An 18952-nucleotide genomic window follows, 5' to 3' on the forward strand; every position below is an offset into this window, starting at 1 on the left:
GGGGGCGCGCTCAAGCGCAGGTTACAGGTGTTTTGCCAGGCTGCCCGAAAGGTCGCGTTGAGGAGTATGTTCCGTGCCGGCAGCTCGATGGGCAGCCGCAGTGCGAGCTGCAGGCTGAGCTCTGGGGGGCGGCAGCCGGAGGCGAAAGGCCGTGACCTGTCACCCTTTACACAGCGAAGGGCACGGGGCATGGGGACCTGTGGCCCAGCCAGGGGACCGGACACTCAGAGACAGCAGGAGCACGCAGCCCCCAGACTTTCCTCCTCTCAGCCTGTGAGGGTATAAAAGCCCGGGGATTCCTTTCTTTGGGACCCCTTCTCAGAGGTATCCGACTCGAACTGTTATTTTGTTAGTTATTGCACCAAAATTAAATTATTTTAAGGATCCCGAAGTCTTAGACCCTGCTATGGGAAGCCTGGGGCTGAGCTGGTAAGGAAACCTGGTCTGACCGTGGGTGTGTGGGGTGTAGCTGCGAAGGACCTCGGTCCCAGCTCAGGTGGTGCGAGTGTGACTGCCAGAGTGGCTCCTGGATGGTTGGACAGAGAAGTTTCCTTATCAGATCTGATGCGTGTAGTGGAAGTGGGTAATTAAAAAATCACCTAATTATTACACTACCCTATACATTGCATCAGTACCTGATGCGGTATTATCTAATATCCCAGAGAGAAATGCAGGCTCTGCCTGTCCCTTTCCCCATCCAAAAACTCGGAAAAGTTGTGTGGCTGAGAAAATAGCGTTACTGATTTATAGCAACAGAAGGTACTGGGCCAGTATTCAGACAGTTAAATGTACACAGCTTTGTTTTCAGGTTAAACATAAAATCCAGGTTGACCTGGCATAGTCCTGGAAGCAAATTGTGACATCTTAGTGTTTCTGTGGCCTCTTCTGACTCTTCTCCCCAGAGCATTCCTGAAAGCACTTACTGTAGAACTAGCCACAGAGCTGTTTACATACTTGTAGTTCATCTGTGGCTGAGATGTCACAGGGGTTGCTGTGCATTTCCTTCTAAACACCAGCTGCTTTTACTGTTTTGTTTTCATTCTCAATCTCAAGAACATTTTGCCTGACTATTAGCTGCAGGTAGTGCTCTTAGTGAATGAGCTGGCATATATTAGTCCTGTGGTTCTCTCCAATTGTGGTGTTGTTTTTTTTCAATATTTTTTCCTTAAGTGACTTAAGGCTTATTTTTACTGCAGAGTAGATTTCAAGATGAGAGATATGCGTGAATTAATGTAAGGAAAGCCCCCATCCTGAGTAGCTCTCTTGTGAAGAGTCAGATACAGCAGCATATTGCAGCTGCAGAGCTATACTGACAAGCAGCATGCACAGGCCCGTGTTTCTCTTGCCATGTTCTCTCTGGCTGTGTCAATTCAAGTGGAGTTCTCCCAAGGATAGGTCACAGTAAAGCTAATTTGAGACTTGGCTTTACTTTCAAGTGGTTATGTTCTCTTTCAGACATGCTCTTTAACAGCTGCTTTATCATTGACCTAACTTGGAAACTAATCAAGCACCAAATCCAGCCCTGTGCCTGATGATGTTGTGGGAAACAGGCTTCAGACTCCGTGGTGACTCCATAGGTCTAGCCTAGGTAATTGGATAGAGCTCAAGATGGTCAGTTCTGCCCACAACAGCTCCTGCCTTGTTTTTCTTCCCATCCACAGGACTATCTCTCCTTAAACTGAACTAAATCACAGTCTTTTTACTTTAATCTTCTATTAATGGCTCGTTCACCTTTATTGTAGCAGAATTTCCTCTCTCACCCAGTGCCAAATAGACACTCTAGTTCAATATTTGACAAGCTTATAATTATTTCCCCCATTTCTGCCAGCTGGATGCATTCTACTGTTGCTCTAGACCTTGTAATTCTCCCTTGTTAATGCCTGCCTGTCCTGAACCACGTCTTTGCTAGATAAAGAATGTTAATGGGGATTTCTCCTCACCCCTAAATCTCTTCCAACCCATTTTAATGAAAGTAACTGCCGATGATGCAATGAGAGGTCAAGTATCCATATCAGTCAGAGGGAGGGGAAAAAGCAGCAAGCTGGCTTTCACCTATATTTTGGAAATTAAGTAAGAGCATTACAAGCTTCTCATCTTGCCCAATGTCTTTCCTTTTATTGGGATATCATCTAAAGTGAATTAAAAATTAAAAAAAAAAAAGGAAAAAACTCCACTTCTGAGATCTTCATATGTCATGGCTGTTAATGATGACAGAAACTTAGTCCCAGCTCTCAGAAGTCCCTGGACACTGTAACTCTTAGATGACAAGTTAAACCTTTTTGAAATCTTAAACTCATATCATAATATGGGGAAGAAAAGTGGGAAGGTCATTGTAGGAAATCAGGCTTCCCAACCACTTTCTGCTGTAAGGTTGGAAATTTACATCTGCTGTAGTTATTGGTAGAGCAGGAGTAAGCTTTCTTGTAAGAGTGTTTTTTCTCAAGAATGAAGATTGTAGAAGTTTTGATTTTCTCTGATTGCTGAGATAAATTAATTGCAAATCCACAGGCTGAAAAGAAGCAAAACAAGTTGTATCCTTGTCAATGATTAAATGAGGTTTGATGTGTTGAGGTAGTTTTGCTGTGTTCTTTGCTTCACTCTAGTTTGAATGCATCAATGAAAGTGAAGATAAAGTTGTATCTAAAAGTGTTTGCCTTCTTTAGCATGTAATTCTGATCCAGGCAAAAATTCCATGTAATTCCAAATGGGGGATTTTCCTAAGCAGAATTAAATACTGTATTCAAGTAATAAATTCTTTCTATACAGATGACTGAATAAGTAGAAGTAAATAATTTTTCTCCAAGATATTTTATCTGGATTTTCCAAAAAACTAGAAGCTTTACGAGAACAGGTTTATTAAACTGAATGTAAAAGTTAGTGTTTTTCTTTCCAAGTGATATTGTCAGATGGCCATGAGCATGTGCTTACTGTTTTTTGAGCATCAAATACCATTTGTTTAAACCAACGAGGACAATTAATTAATTGATTGACTGAAGTGGAATGGGAAGTGGAATTGAAACCATTCACCCAAGATTTTTTGTGTACAGTACTGAAAAGCCGCAATGTAAAAAAATAGAGAAATCTTACTTTCCTTATTCTTCCCAAATGGCTCTTCTGATGTGAGGGCTTTGACTGATTCAGAAATGAACAGCATCTTTTACAATTACATACAAGTCACATCATCAGTTCTTGGGCAATCTTTACCTTCTTGAAGGCACGTGCAATGGACTCTAAAAACACTCGTTAGCTCCATTAAAGTGCATGGATAGAATGTTAAAAATCTTTTCACTCAGCTACTGGAAATGTCACCACAGGTACAAAATACATTTTCAGTATATTTCAAGTTCTAGGTAGCTTTAACCTATGGCTTTGCAGAACTACTTTGTATTCTTACTTGCAGCAAAACCACTGTGTTGCACAGAAACTCAAAGAATTTGAAAGGCAACAGGCCACTCGCAGTCATCACAACTTACTGTGGATAGCTAAGTATTTCCTCATATTATTGTATGCCCTTAGTTGTAAGGAAATTTTCTTGATGTAAATGTGATTTTAGGGGTTAGAGTTGCAATATCATTTTCTTGTTCTGCTTTTGTTTTTCCCCAGTCACCCACTCCTGTTTTTCCCTGTATCCCTTATACTGATATGAATCACTGTGACTGCTCTTACGTTGCATTCTTACGTGTATTGGCTTTGCAGAACAATGTGGGTAGCAATAACCCTCTACTTGGGGCAGTGTTTCATTCTTCTCTTTTGCAGGTGTCAGATATTCATATCAGCAAATTTCGGGATCCTAAACGAGCTCCTGACTTTGAAAAGTTCTGTTCTGAAACAATTGATGTAATTCAGCCTGCACTTGTTCTAGCAACAGGTAAGCAATTGAAAGGTGTGAATTTCCTGATGAGTATACTGTCAAAGGAGCAGGAATTGGCAAAATTCTAGGATCTCAAGAGAGAATTTTAAAGCATTAAGGTATTTTAAGCAATGGAAATGGAATTGCAGCTGAAGTGAGACTGCTAGAAGCTGAAAAGAATAACTTCTCAACAAGAGAATTCTTTTTTCTTCAGCATTCAGTTTCTTCAGTGAGTTTAGTGTGTTTTATATGTAACAGACGCAATTGTGTAAGATAGCTATTTTTTTCCCAATATGTGTTGCTGCAACTTAGTCCTTGCTAGCAGCTACCTTCCCTCTTGTCCTGGTAATGATTCTACATTCTTTGTGTTTGAAATTACAGAAGTGAGCAATGTGTGTGGTTAGTCATTAGGAGACAGTTCCTCGCTCAGAACAATCCCTGCTTATTTGTATGCAATTCACCTTTGAAGTAATGTAAGATTTATTGCTGGTTTCCATTTGAACATATCATACCAAGAGAGGTGAAATAAGCCTTGCCACTTCATTTGACACCTTGCTATTGAAATGGATTAAGTTTTGACAAGTAAATCAAAAAGACTTTGAGCCATTACTGTATGCAAGGCTTTAGAATCTTAATGCTAGACCTGAAGTTTTGTTTCTACAGAGAGTTACTTATCTAATTAGTAAAAGTGCTGCAGTGATGTGGTTGATGGATGTCTGATGAGGCTGCTGCATCTGCATTAGAAGGCATTTACCCTGACCTTGTGGACCAGATACAGGAACATCCAGAATGCACCCAGGCCTGCAGCAACTTAAACTTGGAGGCAGGGATGGCATGCTTGTCTAGTTACAGTATTTGTATAAGCTGTGTAGGCCTCTAGTTATATCTCACCTTTGAACACTTTCAGGTGATCTGACAGATGCTAAGACAAGAGATAAACTGGGATCTGAGCAGGTGGAAGATGAGTGGAAAACTTACCAGTCAATCCTGAAGAGATCAAGGGTCATGGAAAAAACCAAGTGGATAGACATCAAAGGGAATCATGGTAAGAGGAAAAGGAAACATTTCTGTCTTTCCTGTGATTGCAGATCACAGAATATAGAAGTAAAGTGTTAGTACTCACTAGTGTGTTAGTAGTCATGAATCAGGAGAAGGGCTTGCCATGCACATGTCTATTGAGGACACACTTTGTTTGCAAGCTCTTACTGGAGTTTTAGTACCAGAGAATTAAGAGTCTCTTGCCTGGCAAGTGGTAGAACGTGACTTCAGATGTTAGTTTCCACATCATTATGTTATATACCACATTATTTAATGGAGGGGCAAACTGTAACCTTACCATACTGAAGAAATTGTTTCCATTTACTTTTCATAGACTTCCCCCTCACAGGTTTAAGTTTAAAAGGTGTCAAATGTCCAGCAGCTAAAGGAAATTTGGTCCCTTTTGAATAGAAGGGACTCATGGGAGTTTATATCCATCAGTTGTTGCCACATTCTAAGCATTCAAACACAAGCTGACAATCTTGTAGGCTGTATAAACAGGCTGTTACAGGAAGGGCAGAACTAGAAAGCCGAGCACTGGGGGGAAAAAGTGCATGCTTTGTCATATATAACCATATGTCCTATTAGGCTTCTGTTACCAGCATTAATGGAGTTGCAGTACAGACCTCCCCCAGCTGATGTCTGTTCTACACACACTGTTCTCTGATGCTATGGCAACTTTATTTTCTGCAAATGAGTTAAATCTTACTTACAGAGCATGCACCCAGTCCAAAAAAGCGTCTGAAAAGCTCTGTAGTCAAAATGGAGACAGATTTAGCTTTTAGCCACTAAATAACAATTTATATTCCTGCAATGCCTTTATCTTTGAATTGAAACTTAAATGAGAAAACCATTGCCATTTAACTTCATTGAGTATATGTCACCTCTGCACAGCTAGACGGTCTGCTTGTCAATCACACATTTTAAAGAAAGTAGTTCTTGAGCACCTGCTGAGACTGCTTTATCTCAACATTACCTAGTTAGATACAAGGGCCAATGATCAATTTGATCTGAAAGTTTCTTTATTTCCTTTTTTTCTCCCTTACAGATTCATTCAACATTCCACGCCTGGATAGTGTTCAGAATTATTACAGGTACTTTTATTTACCATACAGGTGCTGCTATATTCAAGGTCAAATTCACTAAACAATATTCTGTTTTCAGTTATCACATATATACTTTTTCACTGACTATCCTATAGCCCAGGATCATATCTACTATTCCCTCTGTCTTTTGCATTGTCAGTTAGTGGAGCAGAATCAATTGAGAAAATAGAGAATTCTTTGTGCAGTTTTCTTATCTCTTATCCTTCTGTGTTTTGTAATTGAGTGTGTTAATCTGTCCATGTCTCCAAATTTTTTAGTCACACTCTAGGAGAGAGAAGATGGAAGACTGAAATGGAGTTGATTTTTTAATATATAAAAAAATAAATAATATAAAAAATATTAAAATTATAGAAATTGTTGGCAGAAATAAAAATAGAAGCTAGGGAAAACAGTTATTCAATACCACATTTTGTTTTTCATCATGCATTTAAAATTAAAGAATGGAGTGGGTTGTATTGAAATGCAATATTTTTACACAAAAACATAGGTTCCTCTTACATGTTCACAGCATTAGCAGAGGATTAATCAACTGTTACACATACTCAAAGTGGGACTAAAGGAAGAAATTTCATTGAAGCTGATGATGTTCATACAGATAATGTTAACTTCAAAAAAAATATTGTGAAAGGGTTTTTATGGCATTAGAAGTATTGGAAACTTGTTTTTAATATATTGGCTTGTATTCTATTCAGGTCAACCTTTCTGGCAATTTTATTGTTCTGATTGGTGGAGGAACAGGGACATGAACTGATTTCTGGATGACTGTGTTCAAACTATACCCATCATCTGAACTCAGGAATGTTTCAGCTTCCACATATCATGCAGGGAGTGAAACAAAACTGGAACAACTCAAAAAAACCAAATACACACACAAAAGCCCAACCCAAAGCCCCAAAATAAAGTTTAAAAAAAAATTAAACTTAATGAATGTTAGTGATTCTCAGATTAACTCACAATCATTTTAGTTACAGAATTTAATTCTTAATAGAACAATTTAGGTGGTAATGTTAGTTGAAGTGTTATGTCTTTGCCAGTGGAAGATATGTACAATTCCCATCTAGCATAAACTATCAAAAGCACTTCAATTTTATAAGTCAGAAATAGTGAAATTACCTGTTGTTAATGGAAGGAGAGAAAGCAATGTATGTTTGTCATGGTTACAAGCTTTCCTAACGTCAGTACTTCCATTTTATTTTGTAAGGAAATACTCTGCCTGGCGTAAAGATGGCTCTTTCCATTACATCCACACTACCTCTTTTGGGAACTATTCATTCATCTGCGTGGATGCTACACTCAGCCCAGGCCCTAAGAGACCCTATAATTTTTTTGGGATTTTAAACATGGTATTGTATAAGTCTTTGCATTCCATTTTGCTGGCTGTTTTATTTCTGTAGTGGTTTATTTGGAGGTTTGGAGGGTTTTTTTATGTAGAAGAATTGTTTGAAAGATTTGTGTTCATCTAAAAGAGTGTTTACATTTTTCAGTTATTATGCATATGAGACATTTATTTAGCAAAATGGATTTGTGACCTGCCTGTTTCAGAATCAAATGGCAGAGCTGTCTTTGATGGGAACAGAAAGTCTACACAGCAACCATACTATCTGGTTTGGCCATTATCCCACCTCAACAATCATCTCCCCATCCCCTGGAATACGAACATTAATGAGGTAAGATCTTCTTATCCTGTATGTTTTCAGCCTGAAGTACATTTCCTGCCTCTCTTCACATGCTTATCTATCACCTTTCAGGTTTTCTGCAGTGATATTTCCTTCCCACCCCAATAATCACAATTCTTACATTCTTTTCTTAGTTCTGCCACGGCCTATTTATGTGGACATCTCCATACAATGGGTGGGCTGATGCCAGTCTTGCACAGTCGGCACCGTGGTGGCACTCTGGAACTTGAATTGGGAGACTGGATGGATAATAGGAGGTAAGTAAAGCCCATATGAGCAAATTATTATATGAAGCCTACCTTGCTGTACTGTGATTCCCTTTTATGCTGTGCAGTGAATTTGAAAGAAGCATGAGATCAGCCTGACTGGTTATTACTATTAATGCTTTTGAAAAAAGGCTTTGTGTATATGTTTGGGATTTTCCCCCCATACCAACAGTGTGATAATAAATTAAATAATTTTTTATTCATTCTTGATATGTAGAAATTAAAATAGGGACATCTAAATGTGCCCTTAGTATGTGTTTAGTATTAAAATGTAGATGAAGAAATTGTAATAAAATTCAGCATCACTACTTCAAAATACACATGCTCTGCACTAGCTGTTAGAATTCTTGACACAGAAATAGTCCACCTGAGAAATGTTACTTTACCAACATATCAAAAAGTGTCTGATGCTATATGGAGTGTATAGTAGTATTTTAGCTTTTATTCTGCAGTAATCCAAAGAAAGATACCGGTGTGCATACAGGGAAAGAGCACACGGGGGCCTTTGTCCTTAACTGGAGTGCCCACACAGACACTGTGGAAATGTACATTATATTTGAATTCTTTAATATAATGTTCATCCATCTGATTCATGTGCAAAATTCCATAGATCTTCACACTTGGAACTTTGAGTACTGCTTCCATGATTTATTATAAAAATTAACCTCATCAGAGATAAGCAACTGTACAGTTAATACAGCAGAGTTGGCAAATGTAAGATCAACTACAGAAGAGAATAAATGGAAAATAAAGCCAGGTTCTGTTTGGGAACTTGAGAAGCATGGGAATCAATCTTCACACATCAGTTTGTATTAACAAAATCTTTTACCTTTCATTATAGGTACCGGATCCTTGCGTTTGACCACGACCTCCTCAGCTTCGCAGATCTTAACTTTGAAGAGTGGCCTGTGGTTCTCATCACCAATCCCAAATCCTTCCTTTACAGCAGTTCTACTCATGAACCACTAGTCAAAATTCTTTATTCCACTCATATCAGGTACCCTGTAATGTCTCGATTTCACAGTATTTAACTATATTTATATGTATATACACAAAACCTTTTTTTAAATATGCGTCTACTGTTCTCAGAATTCACTTTTCTCTGGAAGATTGTTCCAGAGAGCTCTTTGTATCATACCTGTGATAAAAAGATTGTATAGTAGTAATTCATGTTTGTTTTAATTATTCAGTTATTTCCCCTTAAGTCAGTTTGAACTTTAGGTAAACAAAGCTGATTGATTAATATATAATTAAAATGTATTAATATGTAATCAATATGCATAGATTAATCTGTTATTCATCTCACATGTTCACATCGACTCTGCTGATTTCAGGATTTTGTCTATTTTTCTAAATGTTTTCTCTATTCACTTTAGACTTCTTAGCTTCTTGTCTTGTCAATTCTACATGCTTTATATATATTAAAAAAAGAGAAGCCTCTGCCAATTTTCATACTGGTTTTAAATCTATCTTTCCAGTTTTACCTTATCCATTTAATTTTTACATTTATATTTCAAATTTCTAGGCCCTTTTCAATATTTTATATTTGCTGTTAGACCAATCTGCTTGAAATACTGCATACATAGAGTTACAATCAAAAGAAGTTTGTCGAATTTTTCAGTTAGGGACCAGTATCCTACGAAGTGTCCTAATTACTTTCCAGTTTCCTATTCAGAACCTTAGCTGAACACTCTCATGATTATATTACATATATGAACTGGTAGAATTGTTCACCATAGCTGTATGAAACTCCTTCATTTGACTAAAACATGCTCTGAAATGCCTTTTGTACTACCAGAAATGAAAGGAATCATATGTGCAGTATTTTGAGTGCGTATTAGTATCACTGTTTCTATGAATATAAGCACTGCCAAGTGACAGTACATTTGTTGGTATCTGAGATCTGTAATATCAGTCTTGCATTCTACTCCATTTCTCTTAAATGCAGTTACAAACTCTGAGAGGTTATATTCTGACTAGCAAAAAGAAAAAAAAAAAAAAGGAAAGAAACCCACTCCCAGTAACAAAGGACTTTAGAGAGAGAGACCCTGGCAATTTTTAATGAAGCCATCTACAAGTGTTTGGTTATGTGTCTATGTGTGCTGGAGGATGCATCCCACTTGTGTTAGCAAATGTTTTGAAGAAAGAGTTCTAAAATTATTTCTGCCAGGACCTTAAAATCTCTGCCACCTTTTTGTCTGTTCCACAGCCAGTTTTCTATCCTGTTCTTTTGTGTAGTGTTATACAGAACTACTTTTTTTTAACTGTAGGAAAGAGCTACCATGTTACCATTAGCCTACAGATATTTCACTGTTTTAATTTCTAAATCTTTTGAACTCTTTATTACAAGGTAGCTTAACCTTTAGGGACTTTCTTTTATTGAAGTAATAACATATCTGCAAGTTCTGTAACAAATCTGTTTATTTTGCTCTCTATTTACTCCTTAGAATTCTGGCATTCTCTCCTTCTGTCATTATTTCTGTCAAAGTCTTCATAGATGGAGTTCACCTGGGGAATGCACATCAGGTGTCTGGCCCTCTCTATGTGCTAAAGTGGAGCCCACAAAACTACAGTGAAGGGTTCCATCACATAGATGTCACTGTACAGGTAAGGTACTGGTTGGCATTCTTTGTATTGAATTTTATTTTCTTGTCATGGCTTCTCCATCACCCTCTTGCCTCACATAACTAGGAACAAAATACATGATAACAGGCTTAGTTTCACATCTGTCTGATTACAAAACCAAAGGACTTAATAAAGGACTAAACACTGACGGCTAAGCACCAAAATATTCATAAAGCTGCTGGGCTAAAGAAACATTATTTTTCATAAGAAATAAAATAAGACATAACAAAAGAGCAAACTTGACTTGAAATTGGCCAGAAATGTCAAAAATTACAAGAAAGGGTTCTTAGAGTTTATAAACAACAAGCAGAAACAGAAGGAAAATACTGGCCTGGTGTTAAAGAGCAGAGGTGAATTAGTCACCAACAATGCTGAAAAGGCAGAGGTTCTCAACACTTTCTTCACCTCTGTCTTTACCAGCAGTGTTGGGCCTCAGGCCTTGGGAACAAGGATCAAGGTTGATACAGAGACCCACTGTCAGTGAAGGAAGAGTTGGTGTGAGACCTGTCGCAGGAGCTTGATCCTACAGATCAATGGCCCCTGACAGTTTCCACCCCAGAGTGTTAGGAGACCTGGTTGACATCATTGTGAGGCAACTCTCCATAGTCTTGGAGAAGTTGTGGAGATCAGGGGACATCCCAGAAAACTAGCAGAAGGCTAATGACACTCCTGTCTACAAAGAAGGGCTTAAAGGAGGATCCAGGAAATTGCAGGTCCATCAGTCTTAGTTCAGTCCCGGGGAAAATTAGGAAACAAATCCTTGTATCGCAAGTCAGATGAAGCACATGACTGGGAAGAGCCAACACAAATTGACCGAGGGCAAATTGTGGGCCAAGAAGAACATTATGGAGTTCATCAAGGAGAAGTGTAAGGACTTGCACGCAGGAAAACATAATCCCAAAGTGCAGCACAGGCTGTGATCTGTCTGGCTGGGGAGCAGCTCTGTGAAAAGAGACCTCAGTGTCTTGGTGGCCCACAAGCTCACTGTGAATGAGCAGTGCATGGTGCAGCAGAGAAAACCAACTGGATGCCGGGGTGCATCCACAAGGGCATCACCAGCCAAGGTAAGTCGCTTCCTGCTCTACTGAGTGCTTGTCAGGCCACACCTGGAACACTGTGCTCAAAGTGCTGAATAAATGACAATAAACAATAAACAAATACTCATATATCTATGTGAGTTTATGGCAAATACACCAGAAATGAAGCACAACAAAACTTCAAAATATTTTAGTATGGGCTATTACCTAGAATTGAACTTTCAGAAAACAATTGGACAGGGGGGCAGTAAACAGTCACAGTCTTCTGTAAGTTGCTGAATCTCTGACCAGCTCTTCTTCATATGTAGAACTTTCAGATTCTGATTTTATAATCACCAATTTAGTTGAAACTGCAGAATTGACTGTAAGTAATCCTTTGAAGGTAGAATTTAATACAGGAAAAGCTGCAATGATAATTAGGAACTTTAACTAGACAGTTTTTTGTATTACTGGCATGTAATTGCTCTCATTTTATATCAATCTAGGATGCTTCAGGAAGAATTGGCACACAGGGCCATTTATTTGGTATGGAAGAAAATCTCTCTCTTAGATTTGACTTTTGGCCGTCTGTTATTCTTCTCAGTGACCACTATGTTCTAGTAAGTACTTTCAGCAAAACGGCTGTTATTCCATGTTGGTTTCCCAAGCGGCCGTAAGAATTTTCCTAATTCCTGGTAGACTTGAATGCACTTTACTTTTCCAGATATGACTCTGTTGGAATTCCAAAACATTTGAAGTTTCTCAAGTTCCCACTTCAACCACAAATGTGCAGCAATGGTCCATGCAAACAGTTGACTACGTCCCAATTATCCATTTTTGGCCAAAAGTATACGCACATTTTGTGCAAGCAAGAAATTGCAAAGGGGCTACTGGAGATAGTAGAAAAAGGAAATATTAAATCAAAGAGAAATTCACTGTGATCTGTTGCAATATGTTTTCTGGCAAGAATGCTCGAATATTCTCACTGTCAGCTGCTGACATTATAACTAGATCCAGCAAAGTGGAGGGCAAAATCCCCATCAACTTTAGGAAGTTCCAGGTCATACCCACATGTGTTACAGCTCAGTACATGCAAAGAAGGATGTCATATCATAATGGTTTAGGTGCACTTCTAGAACAACATAAGAAAGTCCACATGGCTATGGTTCATTGTAGTAATTGGCTCAAAATTATTATCTTAGCTTTGTTAATCACTCACACTTTCTACACAATGTCATGAACTGCATTTCTCCTCAGTGCAGTGCTCAGACGTTTTGCCTTGGAAGTGTAATTACACTTTTTCAATAGATGTGTTTACAGACCCTGTTTTTTAAAGATTCAGGTCTATTATTTCAGCCATTCAGCAGAATTCAAGTCAGTACAATACAAATCCAACAACTTAGAAACCCTTAGGTTTCCTTTTTATTCTTCATTTCAATGACACCGAAAAGCTTTGAATATGTGATTCAAATAGAAATCTATCAGTGTCCATGAGGCATGCTCCAAGGCTGCTACTACTCCAGGGCTGGCTTACAGTCAAAACTGTCTTTTCAGGCTCGTGTGCTCTTTGGACTGATTGTGCTGATTCAGATCACCTTGCTTGTTGTTTTCAGACACCTCCAAAAGCCAGTACTCAAAGGTATGAACTAATGTTTGCTGTGGTTTTTAGTGGATCCGTTTTCCCTTAAACTTTTTACTGTTGACCTGTGTGCTAACAACATGTAAGTAATTGTGCTGTTAATCACCATATGCATTTCACATCTGCTACTGCGGGGTTTGATTGGTTTCTCAGAAGCTGCTGTGGTGCTTTTAAGGGAACCTGGAAAACCTCCAATATATCAAATAAAGTAAACTAGAAACTTGAGCAGGTATCTTTGTTGAAACAAAAATTCAGTTGACTGAAGTCCAAGGTTTTATTTTAATTTTCTCATTGAAGAATCCAATGCACAGGGAAAGGAATGTTTTGTTTTGTATTTGTTCTGTATGTGTGTTTACTTCACTACAGTTGTCACAGAATTCTCTCTCGCCTGAGTGAAGAAACAGATTTCCTTCTGCAAAGATAATATTTGTTAATTTTTGCAAAGATTATGAACAAGATTGGGTCTTTCTCAAAATAATATTAAGGTCATTTCTGTCATAACTTGATACTTTGTTTGTGATAGATTTAGTAAATGAAAATTATTACTATTAAGGTCATGGCATTTATCCTTTAAACAATTGTTTGAACCACACCTTACTAATGAGATTTTTCTGGAAGCCACCTCCCTTCCTATTCATGTCAGCGTTTGTCCCTTCCTTTATACTCCTAACCATGTAGCATCCTGAGGTAACTACAGCAACTGCTTACATAGAAAAGGATCAGATTTTCAGTTGCCTTTATGGAACTCAGCAGCTAAATATTAAAAGAACTGATTCTGTGGTCAGCTAGGTCCATGTGGACCATGACAAATGTTTGACAAATTAGTGAACAAGTTTGTTACAGCTGTTGATTTCCAGAGGTGAAGCTTGCCCTCTGCAGGTTAATTCTTTGTGAGAAGGCCACGTAACAGGTGTAACTCTACAAGCTAGCTTTGATAGGAAGGCTCTCTTGATATGTGAATTGTCTGCTTCAGTTAGAGAGCTAATATTGCTTTTTTTCTGTTAGCACCACACACTTGTCAGAATAATGTCATTTTAATGCCTAGCCTTAATTTTGAGTTGCTATCAGATCTCACTAAAGTAGATTGAATCAAAAGAAATGCAATTAATCTAGTCCATGGTGACCTGCCTTTCTGGGTTTGCAGAGTTACTGTTTTGATTCTCTTAGTTTTCATTTAATACATACTTTCTCCATGCTTTTTATTCTAGCTAACTTCATTTTCTGGGTATAGAATGGTCATTCAGTTTTATGTCCATACAGTAAGTGTATTCCTTTAGAATGGCAGGTTCCTCTGCTGTTTTTAATACAGATTGTTATATTTATTGGTTCTTTACTTTCAGTTATCACAGTAATAGTAATGCACTCTTTTGCATTTTTCTGTAGACATACCAAATAATATTCTTATGTTTCTTATTTAAAAGAATGAGTAAATAATGTGCAGATTTGTTTCAGAAAGACCAGTATTTTACATACATATATATCTGGGGAGGTGTTGCAACCTAAATTAAGTGTATTTTTCTTAAATGTTGTCTCTGTTTAGAAAAGCCAGGATTACTTACTCTGACTTCGTATTCCCTTCATGTCTTCAGTAAAACAAACACCTTCTATTACTCAGTTCTGGTTCTGAATTTATACACCATTCTGGGTAAGTAGCCTAGAGTACTGGAGGACATAAATTAATGTTTTGAAATTACACATCAGATCCCGATGAAAATTAAGAATTCTAACATCTTGGAGAGTGGGGAAAATCTACTTAAATTATAAAATCTATGTGGAACTTTAAAAGTTAATGTACAAAGAGACTAAAGGTTTCTTTGTAAGAGCCTAACTTAGAACCCCTGAAGTAATGTACTCTGAAAGCAAAATGAGTATTTTTAACTTTAGTTTGGTTTTCACTTATTTTTTGATGGTTAGCATCAGAGCTAACAATCTGAGCTTCTTCTCCTCTGATAACGTGTTACTGAAATAGCTATTTTCTTGTTAGTCAGTGTAGTATGCATAACATAGAGCAGCCTATTTTAATTTCTGTGCTGAGCCTGGCTGGAATTGTTTGTGGCCACATTTTTCATATATCTTACTGTAATTCTGGGAAAAAGCTACCCTTTGAAAGGATCCACCTTTTCACCTCTCTCATAAGGAAGACGTTATATACGGTGTTGAAAATTGTCAGAGAGATGAAACTAACTTAAAAGTATTTTCATTACATGCCACAACCCCCTGTCATACCTGTGGTATTTTTACACCAGACTGCTGTTTGCTGAATATGAAAACACGAGGCTGATTACTAGGGACAAGCAAAAGAGAAGTCTCAGGGTACAAAGGGCCATGTGGGAAAGGGCTGTGTCTCTGTTGTGTTTCCTGATAGTGGTGTTTGGTTTCCTCTCTTGCAGGACCATGGTTTGTAGGTGAACTGATAGATGGCCAGATGGGGGCCTGTTTTTCCTTCGGGGTGTTTGTTGGTGGCTCCTTCTTACAGGGCAGTATGACATTTGTGGTTGGGATTTTACAGGTATGTATTTATAAAATAAAGGCTGAAAAACTGCTTTTTTTTCTCTGGGACTTTTTTCCAATTTTTAAAAATAGTTTTATAAAGAAAGAAGTCTTGGAAGTAGAGAGATTAGTGACCATGCCTGACTACAAGAGGTCTTTCTTACCTTTCTGCAGATTTAAAGGGCAGAAAGGAAGGAGGCTGTGCATTATTTTCACAAACTTCTCTTTCTCTAATAAAATGATGTTGCTTTGGACTCCTTGGATATCTGGATTAGAGGTCATCTCTACATATTTACAACTCTAAATTTTCTATAAATTTTTGCCCTCGGCTCACACACAGTGATTAAGCAAAAGAAACTGAGTGGCCAGGGCAGCCCTTGCACCCTTAACCCTTCAGATCAGTAGGTGTCACTCTCCAAGCACACGTAAGTCCAGTTTTCCCAGGAGTAGTTTCCCCATTAATCTGAAAGAGAAGTTGTCATTCCTTGGCATTTAAGCTAAAGGACCAAACCACCAAACCCATGTTGTCTCCTTCTTCATGGTGTCTCCCTTGTACCAGTGTGACACCACAGTGAGCTGGGTCAGACATACAGACCTTCTGTTTTTGCCATGCTAATTTTTTACTAAGTCTGGCTCCCTGAAGCAGCTCCAGGAAATGTCAGGTGCATGTTAGTGCCTCTTACTGGAAGGGAATGGGTGGGAATGCTTGGCCTGGGACTGAGGCACAGGCAGTTGCAGCTCTATCAGCTGCAGAGCTTCAAAGGTGCATCCTGAGATTCCATCTCTGGGAATTGTACTCAGCCCCTTAGAATGCAACAGCTTTATGTGCACATATCTTTCCAAGCCTTCATAGATGTTACCCAGAACCCTTGGCTTACTCACTGTCTTGTTTTTCTCTGCTCTTCCTTTCAGATGATGTTTTTCAACCTGCCATTGATGGCCTATCTGTGCTGGTGCCTGTTGCTGCGATGCCAGGGCCACAGCTTCCGTTCCCACCTCCGTCACGTCCGGCGCCTCGTGGCCGTGCTTGTTCACCTGGCAATGGCACTGCTCCTGGCCTGGCAGGTCTATTCCTGCTATTTCCTGCAGCGAACATACGGCACCTTGGCGTTCTTCCTCTCCCCAATGAGAACATGGCTGGTGGCACTGACCTCAGCTCTGATTTATAAAACCTGGACACTGAAATCATCAGAGCTCAGAACTTACATAACAGAAATGAAAAACTGTCAGAGCTCCTGAAGTACAATATTACTACTCCAAATTCTGTCTTAAAAACTGTTGAGGTACAACCTTATTGTTTTGTGATGCTGGAATTACACACACCCCAACCATTAGGTGGTAAGACCCAAAGCTGCACCTTCACTGCTACAGAACTGTATTAAATAGTACATGTACAACAATATGTTATATATACCTTCCTTGTATTATACAACATACTGTTTAATACATGTTATATAATACAGTCATACATTATACATCAATACAGCAAACTGTGTCATAATCTCTTCAATGAGGTTATTCTAGTGACACAGAGATGGCTATGTCCATATGGTTCACAAATGGAAATGTTTGCCTATTACAACCGTGAATGGAAAAATACTTTTAATTAATTAAATTCCTGATTTTTATAATGCTGGGAAAAATGAGCATAGAACTTGATGAGATTTGTCCTTAACTTTTATTTCAGGGTTGACACATGTTTTTACAAGACTAGGCCAGATGTCTTTATGAAGTACAAGTGATTGCAAAGGTGCTGTAGTGGCCTTCACAGCCAGAGTACTATGCCCATACACTTTCTTAGTTCATAATGCTGTATACGAGCAGCTTACAGGCTATTAGGTGTGTATATATGTATTTGTGTTCATGTTTACCTGAGCTGTGCCCTATTGCTCTTGCCCTGGAGTGTTGGCTAACTAACAAGCTCGCTCTCTGGAAGGAAGGAGTTTCGTTTTCCACTACTGAGGCTGCCAGTTCTCCCACACATGACTAGTGAAAGGACAGTGAATTATCAGTGGGTTTTCAGCTTCAAAGCAAAGAATGGAGACAATGTCCTCAGGATGGGAGAGGCTGAAGGAATAATATGGTCTGATGCCTATAAAGTCTGTAATTGAGCTGGTCAGGGCTGTGTTTCTGGGTCTCAGCCAAATGCACCAAAGAGAACTAATTTCTTTGTTTTCATTTTTTTCTAAGTCCAAAAATGATAAACAGTTAGTTACATTAATGAAGAATGCAATGATCCAGAGCCAGGAGAGCTGAGGTGCCTTGATCTGTAAAGAACACTGCACTGCTTCACAAAAGACCTGCTGTGAGTGGAACATTTAAAATACTTTAGGTAATTTTACAGTAATTTATTTATGGCTCCTCAAGAAAAAAGAGAGGTAACTTATTTACAGCACCTTCGGAAAAAACCAGTAGTGACTGCAGTAGAACACAGGAAAATGAATTGGAAGAAAATATTGACTTTTTGTTATTTCTGAAAAGTGACAGTTCTCCTATTCCTTAATTTCTGTTCTTGAATGATTAATAATGTAATAGGAAAAAGAGAGAAAGAGCTCCTATTTACGTAAGTTAAATACACTGTTAAGAGAATATTGAATGTCATTTGTTGCTACATAAGTTTGTTTTGCAAAGCTGTTAGAAAATTAGAGGCAGGGTGCAAAATTTATTTATGAGAAGCACTACTGGAAAACTGATAATAAAATGACATTTCACAATTAAATTACCTCTATGTGATTAGAGAGCATAAGAAGTGGCAATAAAATATTTCATATCTATACGCCATGACAAGACTGCTCTGAAAGGAGACTTTTTTTTGTTGTGTTAGCAGTTGATTGCCATAATCAAATTTCAATGTAATCACACGTCTGCGGGCTTAAAAATCTTACAGTCCATCAAATACTTACTGTTTGGCTCCATGGGATGCATTTGGTAGACGGATGGAATTCTGCTAAAAATCTATCAATTCCATTCTTACTGTGGCAAGCGAAGATGTTTTCTTGTAGATGCATTATCCCTGGCTCCAACAGGCCAAATAAGAACCACATGCCCCTAACCTGGTTAAGGTGTGAATTCTATATGTATGTAGGAATAACATAGTAAATTTTAAGTGAAAGGGACTATCCTACTGGCCTGCTGTCACAGTGAAGAGCACTGTAATACTGTAGAAGCTTAGAACTCTAACCTGCATAGGAAGCATCTCTGACCTCATGCTCTACTGACTTTGCTATTGCAGTATTTTGTTGCCTA

The 18952-nt window shown here is 38.4% G+C and overlaps 1 protein-coding gene across 1 annotated transcript; it reads left to right on the forward strand.

Moving 5' to 3' along the window:
- The first annotated feature begins 87 nt into the window (after positions 1–87).
- On the forward strand, positions 88–18490 carry TMEM62 (transmembrane protein 62). Its single transcript, XM_008639706.2, has 14 exons — positions 88–279; positions 3757–3868; positions 4758–4895; positions 5937–5982; positions 7196–7337; positions 7537–7661; positions 7805–7927; positions 8778–8933; positions 10384–10543; positions 12084–12197; positions 13132–13216; positions 14757–14861; positions 15607–15725; positions 16619–18490. The coding sequence occupies exons 1-14, from the start codon at positions 88–90 to the stop codon at positions 16943–16945; spliced, it is 1944 nt and encodes a 647-aa protein (XP_008637928.2). The 3' UTR covers positions 16946–18490.
- The last annotated feature ends 462 nt before the right edge of the window (positions 18491–18952 follow it).

The sequence above is a fragment of the Corvus brachyrhynchos genome, unplaced genomic scaffold, assembly GCF_000691975.1.
Source record: "Corvus brachyrhynchos isolate BGI_N302 unplaced genomic scaffold, ASM69197v1 scaffold115, whole genome shotgun sequence".
Lineage (NCBI taxonomy): Eukaryota > Metazoa > Chordata > Aves > Passeriformes > Corvidae > Corvus > Corvus brachyrhynchos.